Raw genomic sequence first — 27,661 nt, 5'->3', positions numbered from 1 at the left:
CATAGCTTACTGCAGTCTCAACTGTTGGGCTCAAGCGATCCTCCCACCTCAGCCTCCCAAGTAGCTGGACATGTAGGTGAACGCCACCATGCCCAGCTAATTTTTTTTTTATTTTTTGTGGAGCCAGAAGAGTCTCACTATGTTGCCCAGGCTGATCTCAAACTCCTGGGCTCAAGCGGTAGTCCCATTTCAGCCTCCCAAAGTGCTGGGATTACAGGTGTGAGCCACTGCGCCAGTCCAGAAGCTTTTATTAATCCTGTTCCTCTTTCTAAGACTTCATATGGCTTCATTCACTCACGGTTATAAGGTAGAACAGCATCTTCTCTCATAAACAGAATACTAAAGCACTGCTGAGCCCCAAAACATCATAGACACACTTCACTGCCTGAAGCCTAAAGAAATCATGTTTCCATCCTATCTGACAATTTTCATGAACACTCAAAAGTTCTTCTAATTTGGGGTACTTTATAGAACTTTTTTAAATATGTAAAATGGCCACTCAGTCACTCATAATAAAATTGTTTATTGAAAACCTAAAATATTCAGAAACTTGATTGGCAGTAACAATTTAGGAACATCAAATGTACCTAAAACATACTTTGAGGAACTCTGAAGGATTATTGCAGTAAGTAATATCCAAAGATGAGAGGAAATGCAAGGATAAGAACAGTAAGAAGACAACAATCTCCAGGGAAGTTCCAACCAAACTGTTTCATTTTTACAGTGAGAGGAATTTATAACTCACATTGCAAATAATGCTATATACAGTATGTTTTTTATTCTTCACCTCCCTAAAAATGAAACATAGAAAGATATTCCAGACAACATTTTTGGTCATATTTTGGTTGAATTTGTACAACGGATACCACAATTAGAAACATAACCCTTTAAAGTTAAAGACGTCAACTCATCTCCTAAGAATGATTATATTTGCATCCCAGGCTATTTTTTCACTTCCACACGACATCAACAAGCAAATGCACATCTAGACTACATGCTTCTTGAAGGTGCCCAATTTATTTCTTTGTACTCCTAACACCTATACCACTGTGCATGATTGGGGTTCAGCATTTACTGAGTAAATGAATAAAATTAAACATTGCATCTCCATTACGATGTTTGTAACCTAACCCACTAAGCTTGGATAATTTTTAATGCTTCTAAAAATAATCCAGAAATTGAAAGCCTCCCTTCAGATGGATACTCAGTAAATAATAAATAAATTTAAACGGAGTAATAACCTAACTACAGGGACTCACGTTTCACTACTGAACCCTACCAAGTAAGGATACCTACCGAGAAGACACAGAGGGTTTTTTAATCTTTTAAAATATGTCATCTAGACAATAACAGCATTAAACAAAACATACGAGCCTTGTTTGAAATGACACAGTAACTGGGCTGAATGTTTCTATACAGATCCATGCAGATGGTTAAGCATTCACCAGCATCTTGGTAGGACTGCTTCCAAGTTAACTCTTGTGTGGTGGTAAAGGTAATAGAATCCACACTCATTCCTAGTTCAGTGTCTAATTAATGACAATATTCTGTATCTGGATGCTGTTTTTCTAAAGCATTGGCCTATGTTGTTTTTGAAAGCCAAGTAATTTGCTCCTGTTACAGAAATTCATTATGTACTTTATGACCAACAAGTTATATTTACCTGTTTAAAAAGAAATAACTTAAATCTAAAATATATAAAGTATCCAAAACAGTTCAAAATTGCCTACAGTTGCCACTTAAAATTTCTCAAGATGAGTCTGCCTACACAGTCAATTTCGCTTGTTACTGACTTTCAAATAGATCTCCACCTGAATCACGCTTTTAATCTTTCTGTAACTGAGAAGTTCTCAAGAGTTTCTTTGTAAAACACCTTTTATCTGCAAAAATTTATTTTAAGCACATTAATATAAATAATATTTAATGGACTTCATATTTGATACTATCATGCCTCATAAAAAAATACACTAAATAGGCAGCTCACGCCAGTAATCCTAGCACTTTGGAAGGCCAAGGTGGGAGGATCTATGGAGCCCAGGAGTTTGAAACAAGCCTGGGCAACATGGCAAAACCCCATCTCTACTAAAAATGCAAAAAAATAGCTTGGCATGGCGGCGCATGCCTGTAATCCCAGCTATTCAGGTGGCTAAGACACAAGAACTGCTTGAACCCAGGAGGCAGAGGCTGCAGTGGGCCGAGATCGTGCCACCGCACTCCAGCCTGGGCAACTGAGCAAGACTTCTGTTTCAAAACAAAACAAAACAAAACACACTAAATAAAGTTAGTAATTTGGGCATTATATATGCTACTACTATTATCCCAAGCAGCTCAACTTCAAAACCGTGGAGCCTATCTACCTTATCCATATCTACTGTTGCAAATTCCTAGTGAGTCTTCCACCTTCAAGATTTTCTTATCGTCTGGTACTTTCACGCTCACTGCTATAACTCAGGCCCAGGCAAACAGTACCCAACACCCAGATATTTGCTAATACTTCCTAATAGGTTTCTCCAACTACTTGCCCACGCTTTTCCAGCCTTCCTGTACCTCAAAGCCAGATTAATCCCCTCAGGCACAACCCTGACATGTGACCATGTAACTGTCACTCTTAAGACCCAATAGGTAGGCACTGCCCAAAAGCAAAAACCCCAAACCATTGGGTTTCGATTCAACTCCACGAAGGATCTTAATCTCAGAAATACTTTGGAAGGGATTCCTACTTTGGTCTCAAATTACACTGAATTGCAAAGAAAATCCCATCTAACTTTAAAGCCCTGTGATACTTATCCAACATTACCCCTACTGCTTTCAAAATCATATCTATCCAATACTTCAAAACACTGTTCCCTGGGCATACCTTTCCCACCCAAAGGGCTGAGCACAGATGTTGTTTCTCACAAAGTATGCAGTTATTATTTTCTTAGGATCAAAGAAAAGGAAGCATCTATTACTTTGCCACGGAAGAAATCCAAATGGAAAGATTTAAAGGAATTCTATAATGGGCATCTTGGTAAAGCAAATAATTTTTAAAGACAGCCATTTATGGCCAGGCACAGTGGCTCACGCCTATAATCCCAGCACTCTGGGAGGCCAAGGTGGGAGGATAGCTCGAGGCCAGGAGTTCAAGACCAGCCTGGGCAAAATAGCAAGACTTCCCCTCATATATATTTTTTAATTTTAAAAATTAAAAATTGGCCGGGCGCGGTGGCTCAAGCCTGTAATCCCAGCACTTTGGGAGGCCGAGACGGGCGGATCACGAGGTCAGGAGATCGAGACCATCCTGGCTAACACGGTGAAACCCCGTCTCTACTAAAAAATACAAAAATCTAGCCGGGCAAGGTGGCGAGCGCCTGTAGTCCCAGCTACTCGGGAGGCTGAGGCAGGAGAATGGCGTAAACCCGGGAGGCGGAGCTTGCAGTGAGCTGAGATCCGGCCACTGCAGTCCAGCCTGGGCAACAGAGCAAGACTCCGTCTCAAAAAAAAAAAAATTAAAAATTAAATTAAATTTAAAAAGTTTTAAACAGCCATTTATTATCATTTTAATAGCCTGAATTTCCATATCTCAAAATCATTTAAAATATGGACTGCTGGCCAGGTGTGGTGGCTCACGCCTGTAATCCCCAGCACTTTGGGAGGCCAAGGCAGGCGAATCATTTGAGATCAGGAGTTCGAGACCAACCTGGCCAACATGGTCTTTACTAAAAATACAAAAAGTAGCCATGCGTGGTGGTGGGCACCTGTAATCCCAGCCACTCAGGAGGCTGAGGCAGGAGAATCACTTGAATCCAGGAGGCAGAGGTTGCAGTGAACTGAGGTCACACCACTGCACTCCAGCCTGGGTGATAGAGCAAGTTTCTGTCTCAGAAAAAAAAAAAAAGAAAGAAAAAAGAAAAAAATATACATACATATATATATATGAATAAATAAAATGTGTACTGCCCAGAGTAATACAAAATGCACTAAACTAAAATGAATTCCATTTTTATACAAAACCACTCAAATTCATAAATACCATTCCTTTCTCTTCCTAACCATTCAAACAGTCCAACACCATCCTCTTCACTACATGCAGAAAACATAAATATCTACCTATAAAGAGTATCCTCAGGGCCAGGTATGGTGGCTTACACCTGTAATCCCAGCACTTTGGGAGGCTGAGGTAGGAGGATCACTTGAGTCCAGGAGTTCAAAACCAGCCTGGGTATCATAGCAAGACCCCCATCTCTACAAAAAATAAAATAGTTAGCCAGGCGCAGTGATGTGCACCTGTAGTACCAGCTACTTGGGAGGCCGAGGTGGGAAGATCACTTGAGCCCCGGAGTTTGAGAGTGCAGTGAGCCGTGTTCATGCCACTGCACTCCAGCCTGGGTGACACAGCAAGACCCTCGCTCAAAAAAAAGAGGGAGGGTACCCTCAAATTGGCTTTACAAAGATATTTTCTCAAAGATCACACAAAAAAAATCAATGAAAAGAAAGATGAAGTCACCTGCTTATCGTCCTGCTCTATGAATTTCGGCAAAGCACAGCCTGATTTTCAGGGCTGATTCCTTTTAGGCCCTGTACATATGGGCTATCTGCTTTCATAACATATTAATGATGAATCACTACATTTCAATTCAGACATTTTAATCTTTTCTTGCATGTGTTATTCTGAATCAGGGCGTTGCCACAATTGTCTCACCTTAGATTAAGTTTTTGCTAAAATAAAGCAGACTGTATCAGTTAATTAGGCCATTCTACTGTCTCTATCTGCCTCTAAGAAAAGGTTCTGAAACAAAAAAAATAATAAAAACTTTCTTATGAGCAGTGATCCTGAGCCTTTTATATTACATGAAATCTCTTTTCTCGTATTACTCCAGGGATCATTAAGCACATGTGAATTTTGTGAAATACGAGTCTGCTTGCTGTGTGACAGCCCTTGGTTCAGTAGCACTTCATGCAGATAATATTGTCCATCAACTTTTTTTCTCAAATAGCTAATAATCCTGCTATGAAAGCAAAGGTGCCTTCAGAAATATATACAAGTGTCTGCTTTCTTTTCTTCCTTCCTCCCTCCTTTCCTTTTTTCCTTTAACAACTTAGGCTGAAAGAATCATTACAAATTCACGGATAACAATATGGAACTTAACTTTGGGAAATCTATTCATTTTGCCATAAAGCCTTCATCTTATAGGCATGGGAACTTCTTGGCTGATATCTCTTGAGGGTACCTGGCTAATGTGAACAGACTGCCCAGCATCATCTTGACATTATAGTATTGGCTTTCCACCAGTCCCCCTAGACAGCAATGTGTCCAGCGCCACAATTCCTCTAAATACATCATGAAAGGAAATCATTCAGACTGACCAGTGCATGTATATCACATTTACATTGCAAAACAGTCCATACTATTCTCCAATTGGAAAGCAGATTGTACAACTACTATAATTCAAAACATGCTATAAGAAACCACTCATTTCTCAGTAATTTGTTAATTATTTTGAGCTACTTATGAGCCTGAGATCACTAATATTACTTAAAGATGTCCATCCATATTCTGGATGTGAAAACTTGCTATGGGTTGAACAGGTTAAGGCTAAGATTTAATGAATTTTCCAGTGAAAGTTGTTAAGGAAACTCCCTCTTTCAAACTGTTCTTTGAAGTGCATCAAAGAGGGTATGGAACAATACAAAGAAAACTGTCCTAGTCAAAACCCAGCTCCGCTGCTCACTAGCTGTGGGACTCTGGGCACGTAATTCATTCTTTCTGAGCCACAGCTTCTTTCTCAATTGTCAAAGATTTTTCTTAAATCTACCTCATAATGTGGTTGTGAGGATCAAATGAGATAATGTATGCAAAAGTGCTACATAAGTTATAGCATGCTATATAAAAGTCAAAATGTCCACTCTGTTGTGGGGAAGAAAATATTACTTGATATGTGTAATAATTATAATACTACAAGTGCTCAAAGAGATACTACGACAGAACAGAGGAGGGAGCACATTATCTCAGCCTAAGAGAGAGCGGGGCTCACAGAGGAAACTGATTCTAATTGACCTGGGAATAGATAAAGGATGTATGAAGGATGGATGGGAGGATGATTTCTGCTGCTGGAGGAGGGGCCGGGGGAGCTACAAGGGAAACAATCTGAATGAAAGAACACAGGCTGGCGGACCAGGGAGAGTATGGCCCCTTAAGGAACCGTGAGCCTGGAGCACAGAGTGCTTATGGGGCATGGTGGGAGATAAGAGCAGAGAGAAAGGCAAGCACTGGACCAGCAAAAGCCTGAACCATGCCAAGAAGTCTGGACTTCATCCCACACATGATAGGGAGCCACTGAACAGAAATGTTAAAACAAAACAAACAAATGAAAAAGCAGAAAAAAACCCCAGACGTCTGGTTTACAATTTTTTCCTATATATCATGAAGTTTCTACTCCAGCCATGTGCTCTTGGACAAGAAATAACTTTGAGATTAAGATTTTGGCCATAAATATAGAAAAAGAAAGTACGATGTACATATTGAGTCCCTAGTCTGTGTGAGGCACTGTGCTAAGCCCCTTTGTCTCCCTTACTGTTCATCTTCAAAATGCAGCTGCAGTGTGGGAACTCATTCACATTTTACAAATGAGGAAACTGAGACTCAAAAGATGAAGTCTCTCCTCCAAGTTCAAAGAACTAGTGATTGGCAGAGCCAACATTAGAAATTTGATTTACCTATTTTATTGCAGCCAAAACATCACATGCAACCAAAACATCATAGAAAAACAAGAATTTTTTTCCAGTTAAATGAAAGCTTGATTCCAACCACATCTGAATATTCAGACACTATTTTTTAAGTCCTTACTGAAAATTTTAAAAATTCTTACCTCAAGTATAACCTCTCAACAATTTAAATGTTTCTTACTCTATACAAATTATACAATAATTACTTTGAAAAGGCTGATACATACAGATACTGTCTATTCTAACAGCTATTGATTTCCATCTCAGCTCAAAATATAGAAGCAAATCATTCAAAACAGATTTTTTTTGGCCAAATCACTCAATATGGCATCAAAACAGATCTTTAATTTAAAGGAAAATATCAGAAAAAAAGTAATTTTGACATCTTTACCATAAGTGACTTAGAATCTATGACTTTAAGTAACATTCTAAAAATGCTGCATAATACTGCCCATAATCTTAAAATTACTTTAAAATATATAGTTGCATAAATATTTTCAAAGAAATAGCCTTATTTCTTTTATATTAGCTAACTTTACTCAACTCCAAAATTTGCTTCATCAACAAAGGTGGAAGGTCTAGTGGCTAGTGAATTTTCAAAGTACAACACAAACATTGCCAAACTCCACAAGAAGTACTTTTTAAAAAATGACAGCCCTTATATACACGCACACATGATTCACATGAGTGAAAGGTCACTCATTTATAATATTACCTCTCTTCCTATCAGGACAAAATAAGGATGTGCATTCATTCATTCATTCATTCGAGATGGAGTTTCGCTCTTGTTGCCCAGACTGGAGCGCAATGGTACAATCTCAGCTCACTGCAACCTCTGCCTCCCAGGTTCAAGCAATTCTCCTGCTTCAGTCTCCCAAGTAGCTGGGATTATAGGCATGCATCACAACACCTGGCTAATTTTGTATTTTTAGTAGAGACAGAGTTTTCTCATGTTGGTCAGGCTGGTCTCGAACTCCTGACCTTGGGTGATCCACCTGCCTTGGCCTCCCAAAGTGCTGGGATTACAGGCATGAGCCACCGTGCCTGGCAAGGATGTGCATTTAAAAGAAGCTACACAAAAAGATACGAAGTGAGTACAAACAATGCCAAGCAAACTACAGTTTACTATTTAATTTTCACTGCAAATAAAATACATGCACTCAGTAAGAAACTGGAGATAGTGAACTCCTTCCAGGTATTCCTTACTTTCCCAGAGAGCTAAGACAGAAATAAAGACATTTAAACATACTAAAAGGTTTCTACAGTTGGAAAAATACAGATATATTTATCTCCATAAGAGAGACAGAAATCAGTATGATTCGTAACTAGATAAAAATAAGGTTTCCACAGTTTCTGTAGGTGTTACCCCCACCCAATCTTAATTACCTTGCAATGAAATATGGAGATCGTCGATGGCCCAGGAAACCTGTTCATCTTCAGTGGGAAGCTCAGGACTAGATGCCATTCTTTGACTTAATGGCGATTATATCATGTCCATCTCAACTGAAGAAGTGAACTGAAAGTGAAATGGATAAATGTTAATTAATAACTTTGCAGCTCTGTTTCTAGTAAACATGCATTGCCAGAAAACAGCAGCAACCAAACACTGTCCTCCAAAACAAGTATGGCTTTCTAGTGTGTGTTTCCGTGGTTCATGAAGAACAAAGTAACTACGCCTTCTTTTTGAATCATAATCAAGATTTTGCCCTATGACCTATTCATGCCATTTGGAGCTGCTTTCAGAACTCCAGAAGAATTAGCATTGTGGATTCTATACCAGTGGTGAAAAGGAAAGCCAGGCAATTCGATGTAATAACTTGTCTAGAGGAAGGAAAGTTGACACAAACTGATATCTTAGGCGTTAGTGTTACGTGATTGTTAGCCTTCAACTTCAAGGATTTTTTTTTAAACTTTTTTTTTTTTAACTTAGTTCCTTTTCTGCCCCAGTTATGTTGCCATTTACTGGAAACAATAAGAGCTGAGCCTGCATAGCTTGAAAAGTGAAACTAAAAATCTAATACATCAAAAAGAATATTTTAATGAGTTATCTAATATATTGAATTATTTTCCCAAGGGCTTATTTTTCCACCTACACATTTCTTCCCCTCGCCCCACCTTGATTCTTAAAGAACCCCTCCAGTGAGAGCAGTTTTTACTCCATACTTCTTTAAAAGCATTGCTTCATGTATTTATTTACCACTATTAGTTTCTGTAGGATGAGTATAAAACACTGACTTCTCCCATATGGATGATTAAATAATAAAATAAACCTAACCAAGCATATAAAAATATAAAGTAGATTGGGGGTATACATAGGGATGGATAACTACAGCTTTGTGATCAAGCAAGCATTGCAAAATATTAATGTTAGAATCTATGTGTTTACCATATAGGTATTCACTTTTAAATTCCTTTAACTTTGCTGTATACTAGAAATTTTACATAATAAAATGCTGGGGTTGGAGGGAACTAAAAGATAAATATAAGGCCAATAGCTAGATACAATCAATCATATTAAATATTAAACAGAACACTTCAAAAAATACAAAGAATAAAAATCATTAAACAGTCCCTCCTAGTTCAAAAATCTTTCAATCCTGCCTGCCCCCTCTGTTTATCATCCACATCCCTTTTTTATCTCTTGCATGGATCACTGTTGTTAAAGATTTCAGCTACCATATCAACTTGACTAATTAATGATTAATTTCTTTATCCTCTGAATTAAGATGAATCACAACCAGCCTGAGGTAAAAGAGTTGCTATGTGGAATGGAGAGATTCTAACGAAAAGGAAAGGCTGTTTATTAGTTCACCATGAGCCTGGCAGCCTGATGAGTGATAAAGATACAAACATCCTCAGCTTTGTGATGTACTGAGGACCTCCACCACCCCTTCCCATACTCTGGGGCTCCTGAACCCAAAGTGGAGACAAAGCACTTCTTCATTTTGGTACCCTAAGGATTGAATTCTAGAATGAATTTTCTAAGGGCACACACTATTCCATGTCATCGCTATTTAAAAAAAAAAAAAAAGGATAATAGCAATAGTAGAAACCATTTATACAGTACTTACTGTATACAGGCACTGTTTTAAGCACTTTGTATATACAACCTCATTTAATCTTTATAAAAATGGTAAGAGTTAGGAACTATAGTTATCTCCACATTTGAAAAGACAAAGCTTAGATGCACCACAATTGTCTAAGGACACACAGGTAATAAATGATGGAGTCGGCCGGGCGCGGTGGCTCAAGCCCGTAATCCCAGCACTTTGGGAGGCCGAGACGGGCGGATCACGAGGTCAGGAGATCAAGACCATCCTGGCTAACGCGGTGAAACCCCGTCTCTACTAAAAAAAATACAAAAAACTAGCCGGGCAAGGTGGCGGGCGCCTGTAGTCCCAGCTACTTGGGAGGCTGAGGCAGGAGAATGGCGCAAACCCGGGAGGTGGAGCTTGCAGTGAGCTGAGATCCGGCCACTGCACTCCAGCCTGGGCGACAGAGCGAGACTCCATCTCAAAAAAATAAATAAATAAATAAATAAATAAATAAATAAATGATGGAGCCAAGACTTGAATCCAGGTGGTTTGGGCTTCAGAGTTCATGCTCTAAACCAGCACACGATGGTGCCTCCTAAGGTGAGCGAGTGTGCCACATGTCATTTATTTTTGTTTTCATTCATTTGCACAACAAATAATCATATAGGCTGGATGCTGCTCTCAAGAGATTCAATCCTCTGAGAATGATAAATGAACACAATATGAAGCAAAATCCTCTAATAAACAAGTACAGAAGGTACTCTGAGAGCAAAGGAGATGGCATGCCCTGTCACTTGACGCTGGAGATGGATGCGACTGTCAGGAGTTGCAGTGGACTGAGTTCTCACATCCCCCAAAGTCCATATGTTGAAATCTAATCCCCAATATCATGGTATTAGAAGGTAGGGCCTTTTGGAGGTGATCCTCATTAATGGGATTAGTGCCCTTATACAAAGAGGCCCAGCCCGGGCACAGTGGCTCATGCCTGTAATCCCAGCACTTTGGGAGGCCGAGGTGGGCGGATCATGAGGTCAGGAGTTCGAGACCAGCCTGACCAACATGATGAAACCCCGTCTCTACTAAAAATAGAAAAATTAGCCAGGCGTGGTGACGCACACCTATAATCCCAGCTACTCAGGAGGCTGAGGCAGGAGAATCGCTTGAACCAGGAAGGCAGAGTTTGCAGTGAGCCGAGATCACACCACTGCACTCCAGCCTGATTGACAGAGTAAGACTCTGTCTCAAAAAATAAAATAAAATAAAAATAAATAAAAGAGGCCGAAGAGAGACCCCTTACCCCTTCTACCATGTGAGGATAGACTGAGAGGATAGCCATCTATGAGGAAACAGGTCCTCATCAGACATTGAATCTTCCGGACTTGATCTTGGATTAGATTTCTGTCATTTACAAACTACCCATTTTATGGTTATTTTTTTATAGCAACTCAAACAACCTAACAGTGTACTTTTTACAAAATAGCATTTCATACCAAATAGTCCTATTAGCATTAGCATTACTTGGACAGTACCTTGAATTTGGTAAGAATGTCTCTGAGAAGATCCAAATCAGTATAATCAGAAATGACAAAGATGATATTACAGCTGATCCCTCAGAAATACAAAAGATTCTCAGTGAATACTACAAACAACTCTATGCACACAACTTAGAAAATCTAGAGGAAATGGATAAATTCCTGGAAACACAATTTCCCAAGATTGAACTGGGAAGAGATTGAAATCTTGAGTAGACCAATATCAAACTCTGAAGTTGAATCAATAATAATTTTTTTAAAAACCTACCAACCAAAAAAAGCTCTGGACCAGATGGATTCACAGCTGAATTCTACCAGAAGTGTAAAGAAGAACTGGTACAAATCCTACTGAAACTATTCCAAAAAATCAAGGAGGAGGGACTCCTCCCTAACTCATACTATGAAGCCAGCATCAGCCTAATACCAAAATTTGGCAAAGACACAACTAAAAAAGAAAACTTCAGGCCAATATCTCTGATGAACATAGATGCAAAAATTCTCAACAAAATACTAGCAAACTGAATCCAGCAGCACATAAAAAAGTTAATTCATCACGATCAAGTAGGCTTTATTCTTGGGATGCAAGGTTGGTTCTAACATATGCAAATCAATAAATGTGATTCACCACATAAACAGAATTAAAAGCAAAAACCCTATGTCATCTCAATAGACACAGAAAAGCTTTTTATATAATCCAACATTTCCCTTTATGATTAAAAAAAATCCTCAACAGACTAGGCATCAAAGGAACATACCCCAAAATAATAAGAGCCATCTATGAAAAAACCCACAGCCAACATCATACTCAATGGGCAAAAGCTGGAACAATTCTCCTTGAGACTCAGAACAAGACAAGGATGTCCACTCTCACCACTCCTATTCAACATAGCACTGGAAGCCCCAGTCAGAGCAATCAGGCAAGAGAAAGAAATAAAAGGCATCCAAATAGGAAAAGAAGAGGTCAAACTATCTCTCTTTGCTGATGATATGATTCTATACCTAGAAAGCCCTAAAGACTCTGTCAAAAGCCTACTAGAACTGATACGTGATTTTAGCAGGGTTTCAGGATATAAAATCAACGTACAAAAATGAGTAACATTTCTATACACCAGTTAACATCCAGGCTAAGAGTCAAGAACATAATCCCATTTACAACAGCCACAAAGAAAATGAAATATCTAGGAACACAGCTAACCAAGGAGGTGAAAGATCTCAAGGAGAGTTATAAAACAGTGCTGAAAGAAATCAGAAATGAAAGAAAGAAATCAGAAATCAGAAATAAAGGGAAAAACTTTCCATGCCCATGGAGTAGAAGCATCAGTATCACTGAAATGAGCATACTATCAAAGCATTTACAAATTCAATGCCATTCCTATCAAACTATGAACATTCTTCACAGAATTAGAAAAAACAACTCTAAAATTCATATAAAACCAAAAAAGAGCCCAAATAGTCAAAACAATCCTAAGCAAAAAGAACAAAGCCAGAGACATCACACTACCCAATTTCAAAATATACTCTATGGCTACAGTAACCAAAACAGTATGGTACTGATACAAAAACAGACACAAAGACCAATGGAACAAAATAGAAAACTCGGAAATAAAGCTGCACATTTCCAACCATCTGATAGTAACAAGACTGACAAAAGTAAGCAACGGGGAGATGAGTCCCTATTCAATAAATGGTGCTGGGATAACTGTCTAGCCATATGCTGAAGAACAAAATTGAACCCTTCCTTATCTCTCACCATAAACAAAAATTAACTCAACATAGATTAAAGATTTAAATGTAAGACCTCAAACTATAAAAATCCTGGAAGAAAATCTAGGAAATACCCTTCTCATCATAAGCATTGACAAAGAATTTTTGGCTAAGTCTCCAAAAGCAAAAGCAACAAAAAACAAAAATTGACAAATGAGACCTAATTAAAGGGTTTCTGCACAGCAAAATAAACTATCAACAAAGTAAACAACCTACAGAACGGAAGAAAACATTTGCAAACTATGCACTGACAAAAGCCTAATATTCAGAATCTACAAGGATCTTAAAGAAATCAACAAGCAAGTCAACCCCATTAAAAAATGGGCAAAAGACATGAATAGACACTTCTCAAAAGAAGACTTACAAGTGCCCAACTAACATGAAAAAATGCTCATCATCACTAATCATCAGAGAAATGCAAATCAAAAACCACCAAGATATACCATCTCACACCAGTCAGAATGGCTACTACTAAAAGTCAAAAAACAACAGATGCTGGTGAGGCTGCAGAGAAAAGAGAATGCTTATAAACTGTCAGTGGGAAAGTAAATTAGTTCAGCCACTGTGGAAAGCAGTTTGCAGATGTCTCAAAGAACATAAAACAGAGCTAACATTCAACCCAGCAATCCTATTACTGCATATATACCCAAAGGAAAACAGATCTTTCTACCAAAAAGACACGTGCACTCGTTAGTTTATTGCCACGTTACTCACAATAACAAAGACATGGAATCAGCCTAGGTTCCCATCAACAGTGGATTCAATAAAGAAAATGTAGTGCATACACACCAATGGAATACTAAAAGTCATTAAAAAGATTAAAATCATAGCCTTTGCAGCAACATGGATGGAGCTGGAGGCCATAATCCTAAGCGAATAAACACAGGAACAGAAAGCCAAATAATATATGTTTTCACTTAAAAGTGGGAGCTACACATTGAGAACACATAGACATAAACATGGGAACAAAAGACACTACAGACTTCCAGAGGGGAAGGAGGGGGGCATGGGTTGAAAAACTACCTAGTGGGTCCTATGCTCACCACCTGGTTACAATACACCCATGTTACAAACCTGCACATGTGCCCTCTGTATCTAAAACAAAAGTTGAAATTTTAAAAAATATATAGAATGTCTCGAAATTAAAAAAAAAAAAAAAGAATGAGCATTTAATTGAATATTAATCAAATATAAGGTATCAGATATAGGAGAAAGAAACATTTGTTGTATTTATATTAAAAATAAAAATAGAACAATAAAGACAATTTGGCAAATGGAGAATCAAGAAGTATTCCTGTCCTCAACTGGCATGTGGAATTCACTGTATTGTATATTAAAGATGTAGGAAAAGACCAGGCACATGCCTATAGTCCTAGCTACCCAGGAGTCTGAGGTGGGAGGATTGTTCAAACCCAGAAGTTCAAGGCAACCCTGGGCAACATAGAGAGACTACCTCTAAAAAGTAAATAAATAAAAATAAAAAAATAATAAAGGTATCAGAAAAAAATCAGATAACATAGTACCCCCCAAAAACCAGTCTAGACCTTAAAATAGCTGGATGTCTAAGAAGTTTCTGTTTTTAATCATGAAAATTTATTAGCAAACAAGGCAAAAGATATATTCATAATTTTTTTTACCCCCTGGACAATTTCTTAGAGCTTCTAGAAATGTCTATCAAAAGCAAAACCAAACTTTGAAGACTGAATCGATTGGAAGTGTTAGATTATTGACCCAAATACTGTCGTAGTACAATTATTTGTCAAAACATGCTACAGAGGCCATGAGGATATAACTGAAGAGACTTACTGATGACATTTCCAACACAATTGTTTTTGGTGAGAAACTGCTGACATTTCTAGGGAGGAATTTACCTATCAAATAGGACTCACGAGAAACTGGAACACAGTAGAAAAGAAAAGCTTCAAGGGACTTCTCAGGATTTGAATTCAGAAGCTAGAAAGGCTTTGAAAAAGGAAGGCAGAAGAAAGAGTGAAAGGCCAGGTGCAGTGGCTCGTATCTGTAATCCCAGCACTTAGGAAGCCAGAGGCAGGAGGACTGCTTGAGACTAGGACTTCGAAACCAGCCTTGGTCTCAACAAAAAAATCAAAAAAATTAGCTGGGCATGGTGGCACACACCTGTAGTCGTAGCTACTCCAGAGGCTGGGGTTCCCACCTCACTGGAGGCCAGATCAAGGCTGCAGTGAGTTGTGTTCATGCCGCTGCACTCCAGCCTGGGTGACCTTGTCTCCAAAACAAAAAAAAAAAAATAAAACAAGGAAAGAAAGAGGAGCGAGGGTTAGGCTAAAGGGCTAGATGGAGTCTCCCGGGTCTCTAGCAACTGAAATCTATCACTGTGTTTTGACTCCCTTGAAGAGAACACAGTGGCTGTGCCCAGGTAAATTCCAGCCCAGAAGAGCTTTCCTGGGTACTCCTTCTGGCCTTACTTTTTCTTTTCAAATAAAAGTTACTAGAATTATATAACTAAGCCAGGGTTTAATATTAAAATAAATAAAACTTTTTTTTTTTTTTTTGAGATGGAGTCTTGTTCTGTCACCCAGGCTGAAGTGCAGTGGTGCAAACTCGGCTCACTGCAACCTCTGCCTCTCGGGTTCCAGCGATTCTCATGCCTCAGCCTCCCTAGTAGCTGGGATTACAGGTGCGCACCACCACACATGGCTAATTTTTGTATTTTTAGTAGAGATGGAGTTTTGCCATGTTGGTCAGGCTGGTCTGGAACTCCTGACCTCAGATAATCAGCCTGCCTCAGCCACCCAAAGTGCTGGGATTACAGGCATGAGCCACCATGTCTGACCTTAAATGAAACTACTCTTAAAAGTTAATAAAATCTTCAGAAACATAACCAAAGGTTGGGTGAAGAATGTAGTGGCATTAAAGCTTCTAAAATGAAGTGGAATAATGTGGAATTGTTTTAAAATACATGTAAATTAATATACACGCTTTTACCAATGGCATAAGCTATTTGGGGGTTTTGGTCTTGTTTTGTTTATTGTTACTGAACACAAGTTTTCATTCTGTCACCCAGGCTGGAGTACAGTGGTGCTATCATGGCTCACTGAAACCTCAACTTTCCCGGGCTTAAGCCATCCTCCCACCTCATCCTCCCAAGTAGCTAGAACTACAGGCACAGGCTACCACAATTGGCTAATTTTTAAATTTTCTGTAGCGGCAGGGTCTCACTATATTCCCCATGCTGTTCTCAAACTCCTGACCTGAAGCCATCCTCCTGCCTCAGCCTCCCAAAGTGCTGGGATTACAGGTGTCAGCAATTGCAGCCGGCTGATATAAACTATTTTGAAATGACTGTGGTTTGCTTATGCAATAATACTGTGGTGTCGACTAAAACCTCAAAACACTAGTGAGTTTCCCTTTTTTAAAGAAATCTTGGCATTTACTCTGGTTTTTTGAACTAAAAGATGAAATTTTAATAGAGAGCATCTCAAATGAAAGGGATTATGGGTGATGTTTATTTTCTTCTTATCTGCATTTTAAAATTTTTAAATGACGGATGCTTATTTCTACTGAAATAAGAATAACAATTTGGCTTTTATTTTAATGAAATGACAGAAAAATGAGAATAAGGTATTATTAGTTCAAGTTCAGTTCTTCATCTCATATGCAATAGAACCTGTACACCTATGTCTTCACACGGAGAAAAATACTCTCTTGACAAAAATGAAATATTTTTAAAATTCTCTGAGTATGTCAGAAATTTCTAAAAAATACTCCCAAAGTCTTTTTGATAGCTCAATGGCTTTCCACTTTCTCATCAGCAGACAGTTTGTTAACAAGCCCTGCCAGTCTAACTGAAAGTCTAACTGAAAAACCACTTTGCGGAAGAAGCATCTGTCCTGTCTTTAAAGGTTGACCAGGTGTATCATAGCAGATGTAGCATTCACGTATTTCTTTAACAGAGTGATTTTTAAAGCCAGCATTTTCCCTGGGGTGTCTCTCCTGTTCTTTTTCCATTCTTCAGCTGTACTATGTTATTTATAGTTCACCTAGGAATTTGGAATGATCTTCTCCTTTATCAGTTAAATTGTAGAGTTATTCCTAGCAATCAACAGTTTGCTTACAAGCTCACAGCAGAAAGTTGGTGAAACACTGCAATAAATTTGTTCATCTTTTTCCCATTAACTTTTCCCCCTTATTTATCCTGTGGTCATCATTTGACTAGAAATAAATTGACCTGATGCATATTCCCAGGTCAGGTGATTTGTAAAGTCCACTCTATTCCCTCCTCCCGGGCACTTTATTCTTCTGATGACACCACACAAATGCCAGAACAATCAATCCTATGACATGGTTTGGCTGTGTCCTCACCCAAATCTCATCTTAAATTGTAACTCCCACAATTCCCATGTGTCATGGGAGGAACCTGGTGGGAGGTGATTGAATTATGGGGGCAGGTCTTTCCTGCGCTGTTCTCGTGATAGTGAATGAGTCTCATGAGATCTGATGGTTACTATTAGGGGGAGTTTTCCTGCACAAGCTCTCTTTTTGCCTGCCGCCATCCATGTAAGTCGTGACTTGCTCTTTCTTGCCTTCCATCGTGATGGTGAGGACTCCCCAGCCCTGTGGAAGTGTGTAAGTCCATTAAACCTCTTTTTCTTGCCAGTCTCAAGTATGTCTTTATCAGCAGCGTGAAAACGAACTAACACACCTATCTATGCACTACACTTTTGGAAAACAAAAATGTAGCAATTCTCAAATCATGATGCCACTGGGCTTGCAATCGCACAACAAAGCAGTGTCACCAACCAATACCAACTGTGGCAAGAAACCACCCACTTAACCCATGATCAGAACATCCTGAGGAAATGTAGCCACTTCCCTAAAAAAGCCTTCCGCTGGCCTTGACCCAGTCCCCAACGCTCTGAACTTCAGTATCCACTGCTGTGGAATGGGAATAATACTTCTCTTATAAGGTGGTTGTTGGAATTCAAGGAAAAAACTCATGAAACTAAAAATGACAACAATTAACATTTATTAAATACTTACTATAAGAAATGTACCACACAGTATATAAACTGTATTTATTATAACCTGTGAAATACATTTATAGGGATTATCCTGTTTCTTAATCAGCAGTAAAAATTAAAAGCTAGTCACAATACTAAAACAAAAAGTGAAAAAACTTAGCAAGGCACAGTGGCTCACGCCTGTAATCCCAGCACTTTGGGAGGTCAAGACAGGAGGCTCACTTGAGACCAGGTGTTCTAGACCAGCCTAGGCAACATGGTAAAACCCCAGCTTTACAAAAAACACAAAAATTAGCTAGGCATGGTGATGTGGGCCTGTAGTCCCAGCTACATGGGAGGCTAAGGCCAGAGGATCACCTGAGCCCAGGAGGTCAAGGCTGCAATAAGCCATGATTACGCAACTGCACTCCAGCCCGGGTAACATAGCAAGACCCTGTCTCAAAAAAACTAACAGGCCCAGGGACAGTGGCTCATGCCTGTAATCCCAGCATTTTGGGAGGCCAAGGCGGGTGGATCACCTGAGGTCAGGAGTTCAAGACTAGCCTGACCAAGAAGGTGAAACCCTGTCTCTACTAAAAATACAAAAATTAGCTGGGTGTGGTGGCAGGCACCTATAGTCCCACCTACTCGGGAGGTTGAGACAGAAGAATTGCTTGAACCCAGGAGGCAGAGGTTGTAGTCAGCCAAGATCATGACACTGCATTCCACTTTACACACACGAAGCAAGACTCCATCTCAAAAAAAGCTTAGGGATGAAAACTTCCAAAGCTAAAAAACCTGACATTTACAAATGTGAAATCAACACAGATTCAGAAAATTCTCCACAAATGCTGTCTGATTCCACTTACATAAGGTACCTACAGTCGTCAAAATTTAGTGACAGAGAGTAGAATGGTGCTGCCAGGGGAATGGAGAGTTAACTATTTTAATTAACTTTTAATTGTTTAATGAATAAACAGTTTCAGTTTCACAAAATGAAGAGTTCTGGAGATGGATGGTGGTGATGGTTACACAACAATGTGAATCCACCAGCAGGAATTAATACCACTTAAAAATGATTAGGATGATAAACTTTATGTTATGTGTATTTTGAACAAAGTTTTAAAAGAAAACTTTTCAACCTATAATTTATATCCAGCTAAAGTAGGAATCAAGTGTTAGGGTAGAAAAAAGTAATTTCCTGACACACAAAGCTCCAAAAAAATATGTCCTAAGCACTTGTTCTTAGAAAGCTACTGGTGGGGGCCAGGTGCAGTGATTCGTGCCTGCAATCTCAGCACCCTGGGAGGCCAAGGTGGGCAAATCGCTTGAGGCCAGGAGTTCGAGACCAGCCTGGGCAACCAGCAAAACCCTGTCTCTACAAAAAATACAAAAATTAACCAGCTGTGGGTGGCATGCGCCTGTAATCCCAGCTACTCAGGTGGCTGAGGCAGGTGGATCACCTGAGCCAGGGAGGTAGAGATTGCAGTGGGCCGAGATGGCAACACAGCACTGCAGCCTGGGCAACGGCGAAACTCTGTCTCAAAAAGAAAATAAAGCTATACCAACAAAATAAGGTAAAGCAAGATGAACGAAAGTATGCCAACAAAATAGAACACTAAACTAAAAGTGAGAAAAACAGGGACTGGGCATTGAATACAGGAGAAATAAAGGGGCATTCCCAGGATGATAGTGATGCAGCAGATTGAGGCAGGAAAAGAAAGGGCTCTGAGAGGGAGGTTTGGGGTGCACGCTGTGGGGAAGATTACATGGGAAGGAAGGATGTGACTACAGGCAGGAGTGAACCCACGAAATGAGAGAGTGTACAGACTGCTGTCTCAGTAAGGCTGAAGAACAATTACGGTTTGCATACCTTAGGAAATACACTAGAGAGTTGGCGGCTGTGGTCAGAGAGATTTGAAGGAGTGGCTTTGAAGATAAAGCAGCTCATGATAAGACAAAGTTCCAATTTGGGATCTCAGAAACTTTTTCAAAAAGTGTATTCCTCCATGCATTCCATGAAGAATTTGTGGTTTGCAAAACATGCTCGCTGTTCCTCTGGGTAGGAATGCTGAGAAATTTTGAAGCAGAGAAGAATGAAGAGAGCTCTCATCATCTGACTTCATTTTTCTCAGGAAAATAAGAGCTGAGTTTCATCTCTTGGGAGCAGGAACAGGGGGAGCATGGGTAGTGTGGGGTCCTTGAGGAATAAACGGTGCTTGGAACAGGCCACAGCTGAGAACACAAACCAACCAACCACAGAAGCATACAAGGATTGTGAGGGCAGCTGAAGGGCCACTGAGGCCAGAGTGGCACTGGCTGCAAATGAACCCAAATGGCATGCTGGGTCCAAGGTGGGCCCAGGAGGGCTCAGCAAAGACATTCTCACATCTGCCTGATGCTCATTTCTGCCAACTAAAAAATCCTGTAAAAGTGCACGTGGCCGGGCGCGGTGGCTCAAGCCTGTAATCCCAGCACTTTGGGAGGCCGAGACGGGTGGATCACGAGGTCAGGAAATCAAGACCATCCTGGCTAACACGGTGAAAACCCGTCTCTACTAAAAAAATACAAAAAACTAGCCGGGCGAGGTGGCAGGCGGCTGTAGTCCCGGCTACTCAGGAGGCTGAGGCAGGAGAATGGCGTAAACCCGGGAGGCGGAGCTTGCAGTGAGCTGAGATCTGGCCACTGCACTCCAGCCTGGGCGACAGCGCGAGACTCCGTCTCAAAAACAAAACAAAACAAAAAAAAAAGTGCACGAAAACATAAGGAGACACATTCAGGAATAATCAGGGTAGAAGTGTTTGTAAGGAAAAAAGTGGAAATAATCTAATACTATCAGCAGAGAAACAGATAAACTGTCGCTGACTCACGTAGAAGTGAAGACTATTCACAGCTAAAACGAATGAACGGCCAATATCAGCATGGATAGATACAGAACTACAAAGGTGGGGAAACAAGCCAGCACAAAGGACAGATATACTATAAAGTTACATGTCCTTTATGTAAATTTATTTATATATTTATTTATTTATTTGTTTGTTTAGAGATAGGGTCTCACTCTGTTACCCAGGCTGGAGTACAGTGGCACGAGCTCAGCTCACTGCAATCTCCACCTCCCGGGTTCAAGCAATTCTCCTGCCTCAGCCTTCCAAGTAGCTGAAATTACAGGTGTGTGCCACCAATCCTGGCTAAGTTTTGTATTTTTTGGTAGAGACGAGGTTTCACCATGTTGGCCAGGCTGGTCTCAAACTCCTGACCACAGGTGATCCGCCTGCCTTGGCCTCCCAAAGTGCTGGAATTACAGGTATGAGCCACCATGCCAGGCCATTTATGGACATTTTAAACACACACATGCACACATATACAGTAAAAGAACAAAAACATGCTAAGGCAGGATACCCACTACTTCACAGAGTGGAGGGCAAAGGACTGGGAGGACGGACTTCAGCTATATCGTTTACTTAGTTAAACATCTAAGTAGGGAATCCATTATCAATTAAAATAGTCATTATTAACTCTTTAAATTTCAACAGAATTCTATGTAAGTTAGAGAAGTGGGAGGAAATGGCTGAAAAAGCACTAGACTTAGAGTCAGGAGAACTCGGCTGTAGTCCCAGTTTCTCCACTGACCACTCGGCCTTGGGCAATCATCAGCCTCTCCAAGGTCCTGTTTCTTCATCTGTTAAATGAGGGTAATGATTTTGTCTGGGCCAACATTCCGACTTTCAGATTCCTGCCAAAGAATCTAACCCGAAGTTCTCCGCCGCACATTTACAAACACTGGATTACAAGAAACAATACTCATGGAGGAATGCCTGAAACAGAGTCCACCCATTCCTGGATGTTGTCTTTGGATCCTGTCCAGCTGCCAGGGAGCCGTGAACCTGAACTGCATTGTTCTGCCCCTTCAGAGAACTGCTTTTATTAAAATGTATTTCAGTGTGATCCCGCAAGCCTTACTATGCAGGATATGATAGGAAACAGTCAAGAGAAACCTACCATTGTACTCTTTCTACAGGAGTTCAGGAGTACACAGCCCATAAACCAGTGTTCCTTTAATGAGAACATGCTGTGGAAAATTCTCTCAGGTCTCAGTACCAAAAACACCTGGGCATCTATTCTTTTAATTTATGAACGTTATTTTTATAAACAAGGTTTCCCTCCCTTTTTTGGCTGCTACGGCCCATCTCTAGCAGCTACAAATGACTTTATAGAAAATAAGTTGCTTTACCACTGTCTACATCCATCTATCCCTATTTTTCCATCATTCTAATGTCCTCATCCATTTTTTATTCTAGTGAAATTTATGTTTCTCTATAAAGTGCTTCAAACTTTTCCCTGGAATAAGAGAGGATACAAACAAATTAAGTCACAGACATTCTGTAAGAACAAGATGATTATATCATTTAGTATGTAGCATGTTGAAATTACAAAATGAGATTACAAAATTGTAATGAAATTTTCTAATGAAATTAGAAAAATGTAAATTTTTTCTGGTTTTTTTTTTTTTTTTTTTTTTTGGAGACAGGGTCTCACTCTGTCACCCAGGCTGGAGTATAGTGGCACAATCTCAACTGTCACCTTTGCCTCCAGGGCTCAAGCCATCCTCCCACCTCGGCCTCTTGAGTAGCTGGGACAACAGGCACACACCACCTGCCCAGCTAATTTCTGACTCTTTTTTTTTTTTTTTTTTGGATTAGAGACGGGATCTTGCCATGTTGCCCAGGTTGGTCTCAAACTCCTAGGCTCAAGTGACCCATGCACCTCAGCCTCCAAAGTGCTAGGATTACAGGTGTGAGCCACATTTCCTGAGCCACAAATATAAATTGTTATTCATTGCTGAGAAAGAAAAAATTGGTAGTAGAAAATGGAAATTTGGCCGGGTGCAGTGGCTCACGCCTGTAATCCCAGCAGTTTGGGAAGCCAAGGCAGATAGATCACAGGGTCAGATCACAAGGTCAGGAGTTCAAGACCAGCCTGGCCAATATGGTGAAGCCCCGTCTCTACTAAAACTACAAAAAATATTAGCCAGGGGTGGTGGCGTGCGCCTGTAGTCCCAGTTACTCTGGAGGCTGAGGCAGGAGAATCGCTTGAACCCGGGAGGCAGAGGTTGCAGTGAGCTGAGATCATGCCATTGCACTCCACCCTGGGCAACAGAGCGAGACTCCATCTCAAAAAAAAAAAAAAGAAATTGGAAATTTATGTGCTTTGAATAAATGAGATTATCTTAATATTTCTCAGTGCCATATCACTTGAAGATGGCTAGATTCCAGCTGTAAGCTCTAGGAAGGGGCCTAATTTGTAGACAACATGCTAAAGCATCCCTACCGAAAACACAGGAATGACTTTGTGACCTACTCTATCGTTTCTGCCAGATTCATGTCCCATCACTCTTGAACTAAATGCGTATCACCAAGAGCCCAAGTCCCATAGAGAGCCCGAATCAACAGAGCCTCACCTACAAGCAATAGATTAACAGTGTTTCCAGGGTAGTATGGAACAGAGAAGGGGAGAGTGAGAAGGTAGTGAGGGTCATAATGAATTATTATTCATAATAAAAATATATTCCTAAGGACCCTTTACATCAAATAATACATTTGTAATGATTATACTCCTGGCGAATACACTTATTCTGCCTTCCCTCCAGTCCCTCATTCTGCCCCTCAATCTCCTCTCTGGGGGAACAGCAGTCCAGGTTCTACAGTGTGTTTTTATGTATCTCTGCCCCAGCATCTTCCCGTTCCAGCAATGCAAACACACGTTATTTTATAATGACAGGATGCAGTGGTTCACACCTGCAATCCCAGCACTTTGGAGGCCAAGGCAGGAGGATCACCTGAGGCCACGAGTTCAAGACCAGCCTGGGCAACATAGCAAAACCCCATTTCTAGAAAAAAAAATTGTTTTTAATTAGCAGGGCATGGTGGCGCATGCCTATAGTCCTAGCTGCTCAAGACGCTGAGGCAGGAGGACACTTTGAGCCCAGGAGCTTAATTAAGGCTGCAGTGAGCTATGATCCTATGATCACATCCACTGCATTCCAACCTGGGCACAGGAACAATGCCCTGTCTCAAAAAAAAAAAAAAAAAAAAATCCATACAATGCCAGCACATTAAAATGAAAAAGGCCATCTTAAACATCACATACATCTTCAAAAAGCTGTTAAAACCATCTCATACAAACTGTTTAAACTTTTAAAATAGAACTGAAAAGAAACAAATAATTAGGTCAGTCTGTCATTGGGTAACTTGGCTCTAGGTGAACTGGCCTTTTTCCCCGAAGAAGTAGCTGAGTAACTAATAGATCACTCATCTCTGCTCCCTACTCCAGGAATAATCTCAGCCCTGCATTCCAGCCAAGCTGGCTAGAGCCCTGACTCCCATTGCCTAGCTCTTGTTAGACCCTTCCTGGCATTTTAAGCTGGAGTATACTACGGACATCCTTGCATCACTTAGAGTCTGTAGGTCCTGAATGTTTAGCTTGGCCAGCTAACAAGGAGAAACCCATTCCTTAGACTCTCCACACTGAGCCTGCCCTGGCCCTGTGAAACAGATTCTTCCAATTCCAGATTCTAGCTCTGTGAGAACGGGCTGTCTTACTTGCTGTTTTAATCATTATTATGTAGCATAGTGTATGCCTTATAGTTGCTACATAATAGATGTTTGAGAAAAGATTTTTAAAAAGAATAAATAAATAACTTGAGCAATGTTGCTGAAGAAAAGTTCTTTTTTTTGAGACAGGGACTTGCTCTGTTGACCAGGCTGGAGTACAGTGGCGCGATCTTAGCTCACTGTAGCCTCAACCTCCCAGGCTCAGGTGATTCACCTCAGCCTCCCGAGTAGACAGGACTACAGGCATTTGTCATCATGCCCAGCTAATTTCTTAATTTTTTTTTCTGTAGGGACAAAAAAAAATAGGTCTCACAATGTTGCCCAGGCTGGTCTTGTGCTCCTAGACTCAAGTGATCCCACTGCTTCCGCCTCCCGAAGGGCTACAATTAAAAGTGTGAGCCACTGCACCCGGCCAAACACACTGTTTCTACAACCTTCTGCTTCTCCTTGTAGGAAGATCCTCCATTAAATTTTTTTTTCTTTTTTTTAAAGAATTTAGTGCTAGAAAACACTTCATTTCCTTTGAGAAATGAAGAATGGGTATTTGTTGTTGCTTTCTTTTCTAAAAATAAGAACCATATAATTAATGTTCCTTTTTCACTTTGGCTGCCCCAAAACACAGGGCTAACTTTGAGGTATAACTCTAGTAACTGTGTAGACCCTCACTGTATTTGTTTTTCTCTGGCCTTTGTATTATGTTTTGTTTTTACTTTTGACTGACATATAATATCTGATCTTATATGTATTTGTTGTGGTCATCTTAAATCCTTTGTGAATAAAAGAGAATCAATACATTTAAAAACTAAATAAATAAAACAGCCAGGCATGGTGGCCCTCACCTATCGGCCAGCTACTTGGGAGGCTGAGGCAGGAGGACTGCTTAAGCCCTAGAGTTCAAGGCCAGTCTGTGCAACATAGTGAGACCTCCGTCTCTACCAAAAAAAAAGAAAAGAAAAGAAAGAAAGTACACTAAGGATTTATTTTGTACACATACAAATAAAACAGAAATAATACTAAAAATCATTTTTAACCTCAGGTCTTCATAGGTCACAGAATACTAAAAAGAAGTTGCAATTCCTTCCTTGGATATCTTCACTTGAATTGCTTCGCTTTCTTCCATTTTTGAAAATTTTTTTCTCCCCAAATGACCAGAATTCTTAGCCATGGAAAACTGAATTGACTTCAAATATCTTCCTGGATGTATTTTAAGGTAAAATGCCAATTTCTGCTTGTAATGTTTTTTTTGCCTTGAGTTTTCAAGAAGAACATGAAACTACTCTGGGAAAAACTACTCTGAGGAAAAACAAAAAGTTGGGGGGAATGGAGGAACTGTGAAATTTACAGAACTAGTCCTTCTGAGCTGTGGTCAAAATGGTTTCAAATACAACTGGCAAAATTCTAAGAAGAAAAGAAATGCTTGGGGAAAATCATGCAGGATTTCACTGTAATTGTAACAGTATGTTTGTCAAGCATTTGAATAATATAACTGCATGAGCATTTTTACACGTTTCTGTTGTGTAGTATTTTCCCACTGATGAAGGATTGTTATTTTAAAATTCCAAACACTAGTCTCCCTAAGATATTTAAAAGAAATATCTCTAAATTTGAAATATTTGGCAGCAAACACTTATGACAGCCAAAAATATGTTAGCTGTTAAAATCAGAAGTTTGTTTCTGAAACAAACTATTTCTTGAGAAAAATATTTGCCAATTTTAGTGGCAGCTGCAGAGATGCTTTCACATGCAGAAATTAATTTATTATTACAAATGGGCAAAGGCAGAGTGATTTGCTTTTTCCTTTGGCCCACACTACTATAACCGACCCAAATTACACGTGCTTTTATCAACAGAGGCACCAGCTGCTGCTTGGCCAGGACCCATTCTTTCTCTTTAACTGTGTTCCCTTACAGAGGAAGTTAGCAAAAGCAATCTTTTTCAGATAAGGGTCTGTTTTGTCTTGTAATGTCCAAGTCTCACTACAGCCCTGAATCATATATCCATATAAAATTGTAAAGGAGGCCAGAATGTCACCCCAAAATATTCCTCTTTGGCATAAAGATTATTTTGAGCTGAAGGCAACTGAGAACAGCAAGCAAGCTCTAAAAACAGAGCTTTTTTCTCTTTGTAAAGGAAATTTACATGTATAAAGGAAATTTCCATTTGTAAAGGTGTCCCCCTCTGCTGCACCAGGACGAGGAGGATGTCTCTTAACAATTCCCATCAATGAAGAAGGCACTTTAATCTCCAAGACCAACCTTACTAACAACCCCTGTATACCACACATTTCCTAGCCACCTTCCCATAAGTGACTCCCCTTTTCCTACGGCTGGCCTCTGCTCTGCACTTCGTCATCCTTTGGTATATAAGCCCTCAAGTTCTGACCGCCTCCTCGTGCCACATTTCTTTGTGAACTTTCATGCCTACGTAAGTAATTAAAACTGTTTTTTCTCTTGTTAATCTCTTTTGACAGTTTAATTGGCAGGGCCTCCAGCCACTGAACCTAGGAGGGTAGAGGAAAGAAGTTTTTCCTCCCCTACAATTGCTTAGCTTCTTGCTTAATGTAGAGGCTTTCCATCCCAATTTTATTCTAACATGAGGGCGTAAGATAAATATTATAAAAACATAAACCAAATTCGTGAAGAGCTGAGAGTTCCAGGGGTGACAGTAATCAGTCATTCTCATTTAACAAATACCAGTTGAGTGCTTACGACTTGCCAGGCACTATATCAGGCACTGGGGTGCAAAGATGAGTAAGTGGGAAGTGCTTTCTAGAGACAGGAACAGAGAGGAGCATGAACAGCAATAACTAACTGCCTGGAGAAGTCCAAAAAAGCAAAGCTTGTCATAACAGGCATAAAAGGAAAAGGAGCAACCTCAACCTTCCTAACCTCAAGATTTCCCCATGAAGGCAGAAAGGACCCAGCAAATGTAGTTTGGGGATGGGAAGGCTGCCAGGACAAGTGAGCCTCGTCAAATTAGAAATCATTAACAAGCACAAAATAAGTCCGTTCCTCTAATCTACTGTTGGGGCTCGG

General features: G+C 40.0%; 1 protein-coding gene across 12 annotated transcripts in view; it reads right to left on the bottom strand.

The window, feature by feature from the left end:
• Positions 1–27,661, bottom strand: part of SYNE2 (spectrin repeat containing nuclear envelope protein 2) — a 376,210-nt gene that overhangs the window by 310,151 nt on the left and 38,398 nt on the right. For all 12 annotated transcript variants that reach the window (XM_065548888.1, XM_065548887.1, XM_005561459.4 and 9 more), the window contains exon 2: positions 8,092–8,221. In XM_065548888.1, coding sequence (XP_065404960.1) covers positions 8,092–8,170 — 79 coding nt within the window. In that variant the 5' untranslated portion in view covers positions 8,171–8,221. The remainder of the gene's footprint in view (positions 1–8,091; positions 8,222–27,661) is intronic.

Source organism: Macaca fascicularis, chromosome 7 (genome assembly GCF_037993035.2).
Source record: "Macaca fascicularis isolate 582-1 chromosome 7, T2T-MFA8v1.1".
Lineage (NCBI taxonomy): Eukaryota > Metazoa > Chordata > Mammalia > Primates > Cercopithecidae > Macaca > Macaca fascicularis.
The sequence above is the reverse complement of the archived record's forward strand: the minus strand, read 5'-3'. Positions and strand labels throughout refer to the sequence as shown.